A 16,768-nucleotide genomic window follows, 5' to 3' on the forward strand; every position below is an offset into this window, starting at 1 on the left:
TTTCTAGTGTATATTCTCTACATCAAACAACACCACCGTCACAAAGAGATCGATCCAGCAGCAACTCTGGCCCTTCCATCTACCTATGCATCTATCTCTTCGTCTCTCCTGAATCTCTCTGACTGCCCATCTATCTTTCATCTATCTCTGTTTTCACGCTTTCTACTTGTATGCAGAGAGGCCCGATGAAGACCGAGTAGATCTCCGAAGACACCAAACTCACCAAGCGCAGCCCCACATACGAAGATCGGCGTGAAAATGCCAGCAGGGACGGGGCATGCAGCCGAGAGAATAGTCGCTGTGAACTTGAAGAAAACGAAGAGAGCCAAAGAACTCACGACTGCATGCGGCCCCCCCCACTTTTCTTCATTGAGATGATTGACGTCGAAAAACTCCTTCAATTTAAGCCGATCCTGTGGGGGAAAAAAGAGACAAGAAGCAAGAAGAGAAAGAGGAGACATCAGCATGTGAAAAGGAAGACTAGGGGCTGAAGAGACCTCTCTATCATTGGAGTCCACGAGAGAGAGAGAGAGAGAGGATTCCTCCTGCTGAGAGACGTTAAGAAAAAGAAACAGGGAAATTTTGAGAAGACGATGAAGAGAGAAGTCTCTTGAAAGGGTAGAAAGACTAAAGCTGAGATAGGAGACTTCGCCACACGGAAGGATGGATGGTAAGTGCAAAATGCAAAGATATACAGACAACGGGTCCTCTCCCGAGACGTCGGAAGAGATAGAGATGAAACAAGGGTTGACATGTAGATAGACAAGTACATAACCTTCTTCATAAAGGGATCTATGGATGAGCTGAAGATGTACGTAGAGAGAGCGAAGTTGAAGCAAGATACAAATGAAGAAGAGACACGGGGATGTATACAGACGAAAAGAGATACAGAAAAATGCTACGTGGAGAAAGCCAAGATCGGGAAGTGTATCGATGTATCACCACGTCATAGGAAGTCGTTTACACGTGTAGAGACAAAAGTAGCCACGCCTCATAAGTCTTGACGTATAGAATCTCCATGTAGAGAGATAAAACACGATGATCATATAAGATGAGTCTACTATCTACCCGTCTGCATGCAACGCTTCTTTCTTGAGGCCTCTCATCATTGCTGTTAGCTAGCACCTCGATAGTTAGTGAGAGAGAATGAATGAAAGCCCTGAGGGGTTTTGCTTAACTTCAATAGATACAGTTCAGACAAATAGCTGCATGTCACTAAGAGAAGAAACAGCATGCAAAAGAGCTCCTTCTCATACATCCTTCATACACACAGGTAAAATGATGACGTCACTGTCCGGGGCGTAGCTTTTCGCATATGGAGTGTAGATACACCTGAACTAGTCGATGTGCCGTGGAAACACTGAATGTGTGCATGCATGGTGATAGGCATCTCTGATGTGAATTCTCCGTATATAAGCCTATTCCTGCTGCATAATGGATCTTCTTCGTAGATCGTCTTGCCCAGTCGGTCATGAGTCTCCTAAATATCCTCATATATACACCTTCCAATCTTGACATTCTGAATGACGTACATCACATCTGTATACATAGAGAGGTAGATAGATAGATAGATAAGTCTTTATATGTACTATAGATATATATATATGCTGAATGATATATATAATCTATTTACATACATCTCTCTCTTTGTATATGTCTATGTAGACTGCTATTCCTATTCATTTTCTTTGATCCTTCTATTGCCATGCAAGTGATAGATCTATCTGCAATCCCTCAATTCTCATCTCATTCTTCAGCAGGCATTTATCTCGATCATCTTTCTCTGTGAAGGAAGTGTCTATTTCTTACCTCGCTTTTGAGAAGAGTCGCATGGTGGCTAGTAAGATTTAGAAGAAGAATGACAGAGCATACAAGGACTACTTTTCTCAAAGGCGTTGTATAGGCATACTTTCGAGCTGCTTGGAGAACCTTACTGACCGCCCATACAAAGAGACCGCCTAGACAGCCACATAGACCTCCCAATACAGCAAAGTTGCATAACTCGAGGGACACATCAAAGGCAGGTAGCTGCTCTCCTTGATAGAGGAGCTGCTCGATCTTCGGTGAGAGAGTTTCATGTAAGAGACGGAAGGTTAAGACACAGAAGATACAACAGAAATAGCTTTTCCATAGCGCATGCACAAGAAAAAAGGTAGAGGTTACTTCAACGGCAAAGAGGACACCTCCAAAGGGGGTTCCAAATGTCGCTGTGACACCTGTCGATACAGCAGAATCGAGAAGACTTAAGAGACGGGAAGGAGAGGAGATAAGAAACTGAAAGACAGGGATAAGTCGGCATAACTGAAAAGCAAGAATAGACGATAAATGAACGAAAGGCCCTTCCTTTCCTATGGATAAACCTCCACAAACACATGACAGTAAACCTATACACCGGGCAAGAAAAGTCGAGAGAGAAAAGAAATTGGGAAGAAGAGAACCCGAAAGAATCGTCTTTAATTCAGGGATACTTGAACCTACAGGAACGAAGGAAGGAGAGAAAGAAGGAAGAAGGAAGATAGAGAGATAAGATAGATAGAGATAGATTCCAGATAGGTCGAAAGGAGAGAGTGAGAAAAGAAGGTGTTTAAGTGAAAGAAGAACAAGAAACGATAGAATGAAGGAGAAGGCGCATGAATGGAAAGAAAAGAAAAGAGAGAGAGAGAGAAAGAAATAAAGAGGGATGGGATTAGAAGCAGAAAAAGGACAGAAAGAAAGAAAGAAAGAAGAAAAGATGAAGAAGATGAATCTTCGACGAGTTGAGAGAGAGTCGCATATTTCTCTCAACACTTCCAAGATTCCTCTCCTTCATCTAGTCTTTCCTTCTTTCTTTCTTCCAAGGAAAGTCTCGAAATGAATGACAGAAACTTCACCTAAACAATCAATAGGATGAAACCCAACCCACCTCTATATATATATATATATGTACATATATATGAATGTATGAACATATCTACACATTTGTATATCCATCTATATATATATATATATGTATACATGTGCCTAGAAGTAGTGTTCTTCACGATTCTCTCTGCTATGATGAATCGTCTTAGATGAGTCCCTATCTACCTGGAGACAGGAGAGAGATCTAGATAGATCCCTCGCTTCCCTCACCTGCATCTCAAGATGATCGTGACTATCTCCACGCTTGGTCCATTCATACATGTATATACACAGAGAGATGTCTCAGAGATACATAAAGAAAGAGAGGAGCGAGAGATTTTACACAGAGAGAGAGAAGAGAAGAAAGAATGAATGGCAATAAAGAGGTGCGAAGAAAAGAAGTTCCTTTTGAGGAAACAAAGAATGTTCGTATACATGCGGATGTGAGAATCCCCTAGAGAGCCACGGACAGTCTTTTTGCGACCATAGACCACCCCAACCTCCCTTGTTTAGAGTGGTCGTATTCCATCTGCTATTTTACGTAGATTGGCGTTTGATAGGGGGACTGGGACTTGTTCTTCCTATCTGAAGCTAGTTGGCTGGCTGGCATGAAGGGGAGATCAAGCGAGAAAGAAGAGATAAAGAAAGAAGCTTTTCTCTGGAGAGAACACATCTTTGTCTTCTCTCTATCATCTTGTCTCTCTACGCATCCTCTATAGAAGATCCATACTGGAGTTGTCTTGAATGCTTTCGAAATTCACGTCCATCTTGTAGATGAAGAAGAAAAGCAAACCCCTGCGACATCTCACTACTGAGTCAACGGAAAGAAGACCGACCACCATAAAGAGATGAAAGAAAGAAAGAAAGAAAGAAAGGTGTAAGATAGGTAGATAGATAGACAGACAGACAGATAGATGGATGGGTAGATCGCCTACCTTGACTTTGAGGTACGAGTAGACAGCATCCCGCAGCAACAACTCCGCATGCGAGGCTGTAAGCGAAGATAGCTGTATAGGAGTGTCTCTCGACAAGGCTCTCTTGCAGGGGAAGAAAAACGAAATCGACAACCCAATCAAGGAAGTAAGATACAAGCGCTGTCTGAAGAAAAGAAAAAGAGAGAAGAAAAAGAAAAAGAAAAAGAAAAAGTCCGGATGGGAACTTCATTCCAAGAATGGCTGGAAAGAAGGATTGTGAGAAACATAGAAGAAGACGATCAGGAAGAAAGGGGAAAGTCTAACATGGAGAGGGAGAGAGAAAGAAGACAGAAGGAGAGGGAGAAAGGAGCAAAGAGAGAAAGAAAGAAAGATGGATGTGTGAGTTTACGCAGGTGAAAAAGGTTAGTTCCGTATATCAAGTGAAAGAATGATGTGTTCTTCCTTTCATGTAGGAAAGAGAAGAAAGGAAATCTATATAGAGACGGCTCTGCTGATTGCTGTTGAGAGCTAAGACAATACACACCCTCTCCTCTCTCCCTTCCCCATCTGTTACCTATATCCTATCGCCTATCTACCTATCTATGTCCTATCTACCTGTCTTCTATGTAGATATCTTCGAATTTCCTATCTAGATTCTATCTACCCTACTGAGACCTACATTGTAAGCATGCAGCCCCAGCAATAGCAACCTCCTCTCTAGGATAGGTAGGAAGATCTCCACACAAAAAGACGAGAGATATCTGACACTTCTATCCTTGGGTTGAAACAAAGGCCTGCAGTGAGGGCAGTCCAAGCAAAGAGAGGGAAGCAGTCCTTCCTTTCCTTGATTTGATCATGCGACAAAGAAAGAAGAGGTTCGGATCTTTATGATAAGAATACAGACGCCGCTCTGATATACAAGGAAGAGACAGAAAAGAAAGAGAGAAAGAACGTTCTTCTTACAAGGATTCCAATGAGAACAAGAGCCAGCCATAGATAGACTTGTTCTCCTCTTAACTGACATGAAGTACATCGACCGATGATGTTTCTTCCTGTCTCGTCTCTCCTTCTCGATGAAGACGACACTCCCTTTCTCTCATGAATACCTTGAGAGCAATCAAGCTTCTCTCCAGCAAGAGAGGAATCGTATTTTTTCCCCTCTTCTACTTTCTCTTCCTCTTCATTCTCTGCATTCTTTCTATTTGAACGATGCGAAAGACCTTGAGAAGTTATGCGATCCGTCCTTTCTTTGAAGTCAGATGTCTCCAGCTGTTGATGAGGTGTATGTACACCATCACTTTGCAGAGGAGCCCTTGCGGATAGTTGGGTGGTCTGTAGGTGTGGCTGTACTTCTTCTCCATCACGCTTAGGAGTATCTTCTCTCATGCCTTTAGGAGGAGAGAAGGAAGAAGAAGAAGAATCTCGCCTTCCGGCAAGGCTATGAGGTGTCGCATGAACATCTTCATAAGCCGCGTATAGATCAACAATATTCACACTCATGGCATGCGCGCTACTATAGGGATCTCTTGACCAACGTCTCCATATCTTGGAGCAGTTAGCACAGAAAATTGAGACGGCTTCTTGTAGGTTTTTCTTTCGAGAAGAAAAGAACATAGAAAGAGAAAAAGGCGACTTGAGTGTTGTTGCGTTCGACGGAGAAGAAAGAGAAGTAGACCCGCCAGAGGAACGATTTCTTCCTTGTCTCCTTAATAAGACCCATTTCTTGAGCTGCTTGAGAAAACGTGAAGACCGAGGTTTCGCATGAGGAGAAGAAGAGGAAAGATGTGGTTGAGAAGAAGGAAATCGTGAAGATGTTGAAGGATGAAAGAATGAACTTGTCTCAGAATCCGACCGTAGAACCCTTTGATATGAATGAGATCCCCGCTGGCCATGTTTATAAGGTGTATATACACTCGAATGATGGGGACGATCATGGGATGGATGATGATGAGATGTAGAGAAGCGATCAAGCATGTCTTCTTCTTCATCTTCTTTCTTAAATCCGTCCACATGTTCTTCAGCATAAATTCTTTGAAATGCATGAGAAAAACCCTCTTCATGTGTCTCACTTGGCAGGACACATCCACCCATATCACGTTGAAGATCGTCATGTTGCTCCCCTTCTATCTTAGAAAGAAAAGATCTTTTCTTTCTCTCATAGTTCACTGAGCTATGATAAGGTCGTTGATTTCTCTTCTCACGAAGGAATGAAGTCACGCGATACTCTTGACGGGTCATCTCCCTATCAGCAGCACAGTGTCGGGCCATTCTTTCATAGAACCTCTCAGCAACTCTTTCCCGTTGGATCCATCACAGCAATCTTCCTTTCTCTCTCAGATGAAATACTCGATAAAATGGGGAAGAAGAAAAGAGAGAGAAGAGACCTTCTTTGCAAACCCGCAAAGAGATGTCAAAGGAGAAGGAGAAGAAGATTGAGCTGTCTGACTGACAAAAAGAGGAGTATGGGGAAGGCAGGATAGAGATTCGCTCTTGAAGTGTATCGGGAGACTCAGAAGAAGGAGAGCAAGAGTACTGCTTTTTCTCCGGGGGATGGGAAAGGAGATGGAATGGGGGTTTCTCCTACATTGGAATGATTGAAACGTCTTGATTAAGAAATCTGTGAAGGCACATGGGTAGTTGAATTAAATAGAAAAGAAAGATGTAGGCATTCTGTGCTAAAAAGTCTTGTCGCACAGAATGAATCTTTCGTTTTCGAGAGACAGCAGTTTGTCCTGAGTATGGGGCTGCTGGCGCTGGTCTTGTAGATTTCGAGACGAAAGAAAGAAAGCAAGAAATGCCTTCAGAGATACATGAGATAGAGAAGAGAGAGAGGCAGAGGTGAGGTGACGGAAGGTCATTCCAAGAGTGTCCCGACACATGTGTGTAGAGAAGGAAAAAGATAGGAGATCCCGTAAGAGGGGGAAAGGATGAATTTGCCGAGATATAGATGTTAGACGCAGAGAGACTGATGAGGGGATGATATGTAGATCTCGAGATTTCTTGTCAATCCAGGAGGAAAGATACAAGGATTCTTGAAGTGAATTCGCAATCTATCTATGAGACACGGAAAGAGAGACGAGCGAAGACCACTACCTTTCCCTGGTAAGACGGAAGAAAAGAATCGAATGCGTCCGATGGATATTATGTACGCCGGCTTCGAGAGTACACCCGAAGAGAAATGAAGGCTGGGGATCTTTTAAGGAAAGTCTTGAGGTCTTTGATTAACTGATGGACTGAGTTTGTCGGTACCACGAAAGAGGGAGGAAAAGACGGAAACGTTTTCCCTCAAATGACGACTTTCTCCGCTGAAATGAGGAACAAAGGCGTTTGGAAAGAAAGCAAGAAAGCTTACGGGCGTCTGATCAGAAGATTAGAAATCTGGAGCGATTCTGCATGAAATAGATGGACAAACTAGAGAGATTGTCAGCTATAGGTCGACAGCCAAATCTTTGGCTGTCGGCCGTCGATACAGTTATCGTAATCGGCCGACTACAGATGTGGTATCAAGAAGGAAGAACAACGTGGATCTGAAGACAGACTAAAACGATGCAATTGTCTTCGAGCAAAGAACAACCGGAACGGGGTCTTCCGCGCAACAGGCAAGATAAAACATCTCGGCGGTATGAATGAATGAGCCTCACAGTGTTCTCTCTCAGCTAGGTATGACCCAAATGTGCGAGAAGGCTGAAGTTCAAATTCGACTCTGAAAAGACTACACATGGAGACTCCGCGTATGGCCGAGGGGAAGGATAGGTGGGAAACAAAAAGTATAGGGAGCAAAAGGCTGGAGAGGGAAATCGATGAACATCCGTCACAAGGTGTCGATACGGCTTCTTTTTGTATAGTCGCGTGCATGCGAATGTGTTGAGTTGTTGGTGTGCACTCAAATCCTTTTCTCAAACGGAAAAGCCCCTCGAGATGTGTAAGAAGACCGCTAGCATCGCTAAGGTTCCGCGCTAGACCTGATTTCCCTAGGATGTGTGAACGGGGAACCCAGTACAGACACCATCATTCCTGACAGATGTACGTACCTCTACATACTGAGTCGTAAGAAAAGGACGACTAGCCAAACTTGGATATACGTTTCTCGTAAGGGTATGCGCCCTCTGCCAGCATGGCTCGTTCAATTCCTCATTATCTGTTTCAAGGCTGTCAAGTGGCGACAGCGAAGCCAGGAACACTTGAACTTTCCCTCGCACTGCCACACAAACAGCTTGTCAGTTTCTTGGTGTAAGAGAAACCCAAAGCGCTGACTCTCCATGAAGTCATCTTATCCCTTAGCCGACATCCCTGGAAGAAACGTTTTAACCGAAGCGTCAGTAGGCCTGTTCTTCAAGCTTTCGTCCCACCGCCTCGTTCCAAAGGGCCTGTCCACCATAGCGAGTTCCAAGATCTCACGTCAAACTGTGCGGAGGCGTCAAAACACCATTTTAGAAGCTTTACTCAGCTATTTCCACATTCCGCTGTGTGTTAACTTCACATCAAAGCGAAGAGCCCAGCAAACTGATTCATGGCCAGAACCTGAATCCTTCTACCTGGTAGCCAGAGTGACCCCAAGCACCTAGGTTACTCCCGCAAGCGAGAACCTAACCAGGGAGCTTCTCAAAGGCCCCCCCCTTTTACTCGTCTTTGCATGTCAGTAAACATCCGTACGGTGTGTCTACGAATTGAATGACCTGGATATAACCCCCAGACCACCCTTGCTCGTACCGTGATCTTGCCTACTTTCTTTGCCTGCAAAGTGAGTTAGCAAGAACTTCTGTATGTAACCGCCCAGCTGTGTACTCTGTCTTTGCTCGACGGTCCCACATGCCTTCCGCCTCTCTTGCAAGTGTTTCGAAGAGTCCGCCCGGGTGAAGTTCACGTGTCCAGATCTCTTCTCCACAAGTTGGCGTGATCGAGGGTTGTTGAAACAAAGGTTTCTTAAACTCCCCTGAATTTTGGCATCTCCGGTGACTCCAGGGGGGGAGAAGGCAGAATTCTCTTTTGACTTGTGAAGACAGGATAACGCATCCCAACCGGCTACAGACAAAAGCATTCTTTCTGTCCCCATGTGCAACGATTTCGATCTGAAAGCTCGCGTGGTAATCTAAACGGCCTCTTTCAGAGCGCCTGCTGCGCGGCCCACCCCTCGGCGATGTCTCCAGCAAGGCAGAGACCCTTGTTCTGATAGAGCTATAAACACTTCAGAAACAGCGGACTTCAACGGACAAAGCTACAGAATGAGTAAAAATGGATATGTCTTGAGTATCCCGGAGACCTGAAGTTGGACATAGAAACCTCTCCCTGGGAGTTAACAGAACATACCGTCTTGCTCTGATGAGACACGGACAGCGGTTCAATCTGCACAAGTTGCGGTATGAACAATAGAAGAGAAAGTTTGAGAAGCTCTGCTAGAGTAGCTGGAACTGCGTCACAGTTCAAGGCACGACGACAAAGAGTGAACAGGTCTTGCTTCTGTGCCATGGAGCGTATCACATTTAGAAAGAGTGCTGCTCTCCCGCAACGCAGCGCACCCCGCACCTGCAAGCCGACGTCGAAACAGAGAGTAGCTCAAAAAACATTCAGCATACTGTTGCCCTCAGAAGGTGCAGTTCAGACCGCGGGTGCTCCCTGGCGCACTTGTCCGCGCCTCCGAGACAACCGCACCAAACAGTGTACTCCTTAGGCCACACCCTCAGCAAGAGGTCCATGCTCTCGAGAAAAGCTGGTAATGCCTTCAGAGGCCACACCGACCACTGCAGCGGACCAACAGCATGAGCCTCCATTTTCGGCTGGCTTCCCCGAAGATCAAACCGCATATCACTTGAAATCTAGGTAGCTTCCAACAGGGTCCGGAGGTGTTCGAAACGTAAAAGATGTGCTGCACCAGCAGCATTCCTCACAGCGGACACCGTCTGGCTGCACAGTCGGCCAGCACTGCGGATAGCACACGGCGACTTCAGTATGGCGCACACGTCGATTCTTACGTTCCGCTGTGTCGAAAGGCGGCTGAACCACAGTTTTAACGCTCAGTCGTTACTCTCCTTGCCTTTTCCATGACTCCATTAGCTTCGCGAATTCAGCTGGCGATGCCTGTGTTCCTCGAAGGGAGTGTGAAAACTCTTCCTGTGGCTCCCAAAGCACAGCGCTAACCACGTCAGAAATAGTCCTTCCTTGTACCGGCAAGTCTCGTGTTCAGAATCCACAAGCCAACCACAGCAAGGAAGAGAAGGGCCATCGCATGGGAAGCCTTGACGGGTATTCCGAGGCACTTGATTGTCCCTGGCTCATACGCTACCTCCATCTGCATTAGACCAACCCTCTCTCTTAGGATCAAAGGAGGTCGCTGAGGTGCAGACGAGCACGTACTCTCATTCCCGCTCGGCTGCGAAGCCGCTGCATTGCGTGTTCGCCGCTGCATCTGGAACACTGCCTGAATGTACAAGATGCTACAGACGCTAGCTCAACGTTCAGACCTATGACAGCTCACACACAGTTGACTTTTGTAGGAGACGGAAATCAGAACCTCTTTCGAGAAACCAGCGTCACGGAATGGAAGAGGACTCGAGCATCTGGCCACGAATACTGCATCTAGGCCGTCAGCGGCAGCCGCCACTGCTTCTGTTCCTTTCGGACAACGGAAAAGCAACAAGAAGACGTGGACTCCGCCAGGGCTGAGGTAACAACAGGAGAAACTTGCGGAGAGGGTAAAAGCATCAGAAGAGAGAATCTGGTAGCCCGCTTTCCACCGATCCCCCATGCAATCACAGCGGCCGCTCATGCGGATCTGCGGCGCGCCTTCCGCAGTGGGGAGAGAGATACAGGAAGACAAAAACAAGTCAGGGACGGAAAAGTTATCGAACACAACAGGATAGTAAAACAGTAAGGGGTTCTCAAGAACCCCGAAGAAACAAGAGTGCAAGTCATAAGATTGCTAGCAACCAGACCGGGAATTCGGACACCCTGGAGCCTCCAAGGGGACATGCAAATTATACAGCACGGATGGCCGAGTGGTCTAAGGCGCCAGACTCAAGTTCTGGTGGACAGTAGTCCGCGTGGGTTCAAATCCCACTTCGTGCATCGTTTAAGCGCGCATTCACTGTGCCGCGGAACACTGCCGCGAGCGCTTCTCCAACAGAATTCCGCGCGAGCGTCCCTTTTCTCCGCGCGGCAGCGCAAAGCGGAGACAACGATCTCGTGACCGTCCTACTCCCGCAAAAGCCCTTCACCGCCACGCCAGGACAGACAGAAACAACGCGATCACACCTTCGCAGGCTTGTCCTCTCACGCTGCGCACAGGGATGAAGTTAAGTACGTCTGACAAGGGACGAGCGTGCTCCGTCTCGAGTCCCCTCAATCTCCAAGACGATCCAGAGCGCCCTCCAACACCGTGACGGAAAACTGTCCAGTTGCTGTCTGGTGAGAGTGAACCCTTAGTGCCCCTCTCCCGTCTTGTTTCTTTCCCCCCGGACGGATCGGCGAGGCGCGTGGCGGTCTCCCGGTCTCGGTGCAGCGGTCGGAGAACGCTCACCTGTAGCCCGTCAAACTCGAATTCGCACGAAGTACTGCTTACACTATGGCTTGTTGCAGGTGAACACGGCGTGGCCACTTTCACTCCGGTCAATAAGCTTTGTCGCTCAGTGGTCCTTTCATACGACCCTGCTCTGGCAGTGCTCCCTGTAAGTTTCCATATTATCAGACACCTCAAATTGGTCTCAGATGAGCCTTCAGTCCCGAACTGATTCACTCACAACCTGGGGTTTCGCCTGTTCGCGCTACCTCCACATCTGAACACAGCTGGAAGCCCGGCAGCTGCGCAGGAGTTAGCAGGGCATGCCGAACCCGGGGTCGCGAGCGCTTGCTGCAAAAGGAGTCGTCGGCTGAGAGAGTCTTCTCTGAACCGGAATTACCTTTAGTCTGCCGCTCAGGACAGCGGGCTTCTGGGAAGCAGCTAGAAGGAAACAAAGACCAAGGGCGGAGAGGGAACGTTGTTCGGGACTCCGCCTTGCAAATAACCGTCCTGGCGCCCAACAGTCAATGAGGCTCCTCACCTCTGAGTCACAGCAGGCTGTCGCTGTTCTGCGCAACCTCATCGCCGGACTGCAGTCTGCAAGCCATCCGTGCTTCAAGCTGCACCACAATAATGACTTTAGCTTTTCGAAAGCACCTTCCGGGCCGCATGGGTGGTGGTTTAAAAGCGGGCGCTGGTATTGTGCAAGCACGGTCAAAACGGACAGCCACAGATGGGCACCCCGTATAGGGACAGCACACAGGGCGGCCAGGCTTCTTCCGACGAGGGAGCGTCACTGTCCTGGCCGTCTAGCAGCCGGGAGCGTGTTTCTCAGCAATCCGGACTTGGAACTCAAAAGGAAGAGCCGCAATCCATTGGCGAGTACGCTATGGTCTCGCTCGGCGAGGAACCGGTTTTGAGTTGGTGAAAGACTGGAGTTGAGATCGCGACATTTTCTGTGAGGACGCGCGAAAGCCTAGGTCCTGTTGACGACGTCGCACTTGTAGACTGTCCTAGCTGGCAAGATTCGTGAACAAGCTTTCAGGATGGGCACTGTAAGGACTTGTCTTGTGAGATTTCCGCGTAGACTTAATCTTCGCACCGGCACTTCTGAGCTGGGTCTAAGAAGCTGATGCAGTGTGTGGGTATTCAGACACGATATGGATCTTCCTGCTACGATGCGCCCGGGCACATCGTTTTTCATCCGGAAGCACCGTGTATCTGGCGGAGCCGCATCTGCAAGGAGTGCGTGACGTAGTCCGGAGTTCCTGTGACGTTATATGTCTTGTAGGTCGCTCCGGAACGAAACGCACGAAACAGCTAGCCACAATTGCCCTCAGTGTCCCTTACGTCATGAAAACGAACAACTCGATCCTGACCAAGTAAGCATACCGCATGCAGTCACCGCCGATGAGAGAAAGCAAGTTGTCTTGAACCGCTGCTGGCATGCGCAGCTGGTCAACATTACAGCCTGCTTTGTGCTTGTACTACAGTATAGGAAGAATGCGGTCGGTTTTCTCTTCCTCGCCTGAAATCTACTCTTTACCGGTTTCTTTATATGGTACTTCCAGACCCTTTAACACAAGCGTGCCGCAAACCCGGCAACGCCTTCGGCAAGAGCCTTCCCTGACTGACTCTCCGCGCGACTACGTATTTGAGATCCTTCCGGTTGAACTTTCTCAATCCACGGACCTTTCGAAAACTTCCTTTGCCTTCTCTTTCACTCTCTACCATGGCCTGGTCAGTTGGGAGATTCAGACATTCTGTCCGGTCTCTAGCGTCAGAACTACCCTTTGGCTGAGGAAACAAGAAACCCAGGAAGAGATGGAGGAGGTGTCCCTCGCAGTCTCGGAAGACCAGCACCGGCTTCTCTCCTTTCCTCGTCTCTTCTCTCATTACTTTTGTTTTCTGTTGACTGTTGTCTGCTGACCGGGAACTACCAGATAGTTTGCTACTGAGGTGTAGGCCAGATAGATACATTCGTTTTTCTCGATCCACAACTCGGTAGAAAGTCTAGCGCGTTTCTCTTTGTGTCATTGGTTCTTTTTTCTCGTTACTCTTATTTGCTTTCCAATTTTTGTTTCCCCTTTCTTTTTCCCGTCACGTCCGAGAACTACACTCCGTCTTTCAGTCTTCTTTCCCCTGTGAGTCTTGCCTACGCGACTCGGTCCTCTGTTTTCCACTGTGTAAGTAGTCGGTTCGTGAGCGACCCCCCCGTGCGAATGAGTAAAGGAGATCAGATAGATGACGTGCATTTGTAGTCTTGTACGTTACCCCCTCATATCGTCTACGAAGGGAAGACAGAGACGACGGGGAGTTGCCCCCCCCCTGTCATTCACGTCACCGAGAGTACGTTCGTGATGACTTTTGATCCTCTTTCCCCACTTTCATTCCTCGTTGTTTGAACTTCTCAACCAGAGTGACTTTCGTTAGTTTCTGTCCTCCACTGTCCTGTTGTGTTAGACTCCTTTGCCACAATGGCGGCAAAGCTTCTTCCTTCTCGTAGTTCTTCTTTTTCTTCTTCTCGTCCTTCTGTCTTGCCACCCTCCGGCCGTCAAGCCGCCTTATCAGGACCGGGGGGTGTCCCAGGTGATCCATCTACAGTTGTTTCTTCTCTCTTAACTCTCCCTGAGTCGTCTTCTCTCATAGAACAGCTTTTCATATCTCGATCAAATGGGTCAAGCGACTCTTCTTCGGGAGGGCCGGGAACTATAGTGTATGTACAGCAGGCCTTGAATCATCTGACAGTCCAGCAAGCATCAAGGAGTGAGGAATTACGAAACTTGATTGGCATGAGATATCTGTCATTCCTGCATTCCGCAGAACACGTTCGGTCTATGGTCGAAGCTTCGACAGATCTGCATAGTCACGTATCTAGAGTCTGTAATTTCGTTAGCGAGTTAAGTCATGAAACGGATAGTGAGCAAGATGAAGAGTTCGAGGGAGAAAGAAGACAGAGAAGGACTACACAGTCAACTCGGCAATATGACACAAGGAAACGTAATGGTTCCGAAGATACATGTGGCTATAGAAAGTATAGAGGGGGGAATCAAACTGAAGGGGAAAAAGATGGAGATACAGGTGTCTGTATAAATGGCTCTTTCATGGAAAAGTGCACATCTTCGGATCAGCGATATCAAGGAGAAGCCATTTCTCTTCTTGATTCGACACCTCTTGATAGCTGGCTGGACGATAGCTCCTTCAGTGGAAATGCATTCTCTCCCAGCAACTATTCATCGTCCTTTTCAGCAAAAACGAATCGAAGGGAGTTGCCGTCACTCTTCAAGCCTACACGAAATGATCTCAGGTGTACATACACCTCAGCTGCTCCTACAGATTCATCAACACCTTATGGAGTTGAAAAACCAGGTAGACCGCATCACGTTCTTCTCACACAACTGAATGAGAGTGCATTACGTGATCTACTTCTCCGGGGTATACAAGAACAAATGATCCTATCTTCTCGTTTCTGGAGGTCTATACGCGATTCTTCATTCCTTTCTGCCTTTCGTCTTCTTTGCATCGAAGCCCCATCGCAACAAAGAGATCTGTCGATGCTCTCCGATGCTCTTCAAAAGAAAAAGAGAAAGATATGCAAATCTGACTTGTCATCGTCATCATCCTCTCTCCCTGCCTGTTCGTCATCTTCTTCGTCTTCCTCTAGCACGAAATCTCTTCCTGATGAGAAGGCCGAGAAGAAAGTGGGAGACGTTTTAGAATCTTCTTTGATTCGAGATTGCCAGGCCATTCTCCAGCAGAAACGAGAAGAGTTACGTTATCTTCTGCCGTTGCTGTGTACATACAGCTTACAAAGTCTCTCAGGCCGACTTCTTTCTTCCGCTTTCATTCCTATTCATGCTTGTGCAGCTCTTCTTCTTCTTGATCGTGGCATCGAACTTTCCCGAGAATCCTTGAAGTTTGTTGAGAATGAAGACAGAGAAATCGAGGTATCTTCCCTTCCCCGGAATCGGGGTGATCATACCAATCATAACAATCCTAACAAGATGTCTTCTACCATGGTTGACTCAGGTGTATATACACCCGAGAAAGATCACAAGTCGTTCATTACGCCGTCAACATCATTCCTCCCTTTCATGGACCCCAGCCTGGGGGAAGAGAAGTTTCTTGTTGAAAAGCTTTTCTCTCTTGTCTCCATCTTCTTTAGCTCTCGATGTGAAGCCTTACGTCGTTGTTTGCCCGCTCATTCCTATCAAGGAAGAGAAGAACAGAAGACACACGAAAGCCCCCAGACTCCTCCTGCTTCTCACAGAGAGACAAGTTTTCTATGCACTCAGTGTCAGGAAATGTTGAAACTTCTTGCAGAACCAACTGCGAAAAGAGAAGTCTTTTCTCTAGGAGAAACACTGTCACGAGAGACGAAGACTTCTCATCGAACCCAGGGCAGCAGCAGTGACTTGAGAGGAGAAAGAAGACTTCTGATCGACTCACAAAAACAGGATGGAGAGCATCGAATAAAGGGTGTACAGACACCTGAATCATCGGCTGATGACTCGGGCTGTTGCAGTGCTCTTTCCTCATCATCTTCATTATGTCTCTGTTGTATCCTTCATGATCTTCTCTTTGCATTTGAATCTTCGATTGTCGCTGCAGGCATTCTCTTTCTCTCTTCTCCTTGTCTTTCTTGTCTTCCGTTTCTCACGCCTCAATCATCTCAGTCAGAAAGAAAATCTTCTTTTCTACACCAAGATGAACCACACACAACTTCTCCTTGTTATTCTTCTTCTCATATCTTTGCTTCTTCCTCTTCTTCTTCTAGTAGTAGTAGTGGTAGTCCTAGTGGGAGTCCTTCCTCCACTCGAGATCATTTCCTCATGCTGGAGATAGCTAGACATTCTCTTGTCTCTCTTCCCGTCTCCCCGTTGAAGAAATCTCATCGCGGTTCCTCTGTGAACCCATCTAGACCTACGAAACCAACCGAGGAGAAACTCTCCTGTGTCTCCTCTTCACTAGAGGAGACCGATCGACTTCATGAGAAGTTAGCGGAGAAATATGCACATCGCATCTCTTTCTACATGTCTATCTTCCCCCAGATGGACATGAAAGGAGGAGGGGAAGATCTTTCGTCTCTTTTTCAGCAGAAAAGAGACACGTCGCTCATCACTTCGTCGTCTCCTCTATCAGGGCAGCTTCGTACGGAAGTCTCTTCGGCAATAGAGAATCTTTCTATGGGACAAGAGAGAGAGGAAGATTCAGGTGTCTTGAGTAAGATAAGAAGATCTTTTTTCGCCTTCTTACAAGCACACTTCTGTCGCTTTTGGTTCTACTGGGAGAAAGAAATTCTTCTACGAGTTCGGGCCTTACTCCGAGATGCAAAGGAAAGTGGGCTAATTCATCGGTCGATTCATGTGAAGTGCATATGGCATCTTGTAAGTCAATCGTATGATACGTCTATCTTAATTGGGATAACCAAGACGACGTACCTCTCTCTCTTTCTCTCCTATACGTATCTATCTTTAATCTA

The 16,768-nt window shown here is 47.0% G+C and overlaps 3 protein-coding genes across 3 annotated transcripts in view; 1 reads left to right on the forward strand and 2 right to left on the reverse strand.

Annotated features, from left to right (window-relative positions):
• Positions 1–221: 221 nt before the first annotated feature.
• Positions 222–7,634, reverse strand: CSUI_000581 (chloride chloride channel family protein; the record flags this gene model as incomplete). The annotated part of the gene is made up of 4 exons (XM_068060815.1): positions 4,758–7,634; positions 3,816–3,978; positions 1,810–2,474; positions 222–413 (listed from the first exon to the last, which is right to left on the reverse strand). Coding segments are annotated over exons 1-4 (2,325 nt in total), but the record flags the coding sequence as incomplete, so codon positions are not given.
• A 1,402-nt stretch (positions 7,635–9,036) lies between these two features.
• CSUI_000582 (uncharacterized protein) lies at positions 9,037–10,870 on the reverse strand. The gene has a single exon (XM_068060816.1). The coding sequence runs from the start codon at positions 10,555–10,557 to the stop codon at positions 10,240–10,242; it is 318 nt and encodes a 105-aa protein (XP_067927199.1). The 5' UTR covers positions 10,558–10,870; the 3' UTR covers positions 9,037–10,239.
• Positions 10,871–12,786: 1,916 nt separating this feature from the next.
• The window catches only part of CSUI_000583 (uncharacterized protein), a 12,633-nt gene continuing 8,651 nt past the window's right edge, over positions 12,787–16,768 (forward strand). Inside the window, exon 1 of the mRNA XM_068060817.1 lies at positions 12,787–16,673. Within this exon, the coding sequence (XP_067927200.1) occupies positions 13,764–16,673 (2,910 nt within the window). The 5' untranslated portion in view covers positions 12,787–13,763. The remainder of the gene's footprint in view (positions 16,674–16,768) is intronic.

This window comes from Cystoisospora suis, assembly GCF_002600585.1.
Source record: "Cystoisospora suis strain Wien I chromosome Unknown contig_220, whole genome shotgun sequence".
Lineage (NCBI taxonomy): Eukaryota > Apicomplexa > Conoidasida > Eucoccidiorida > Sarcocystidae > Cystoisospora > Cystoisospora suis.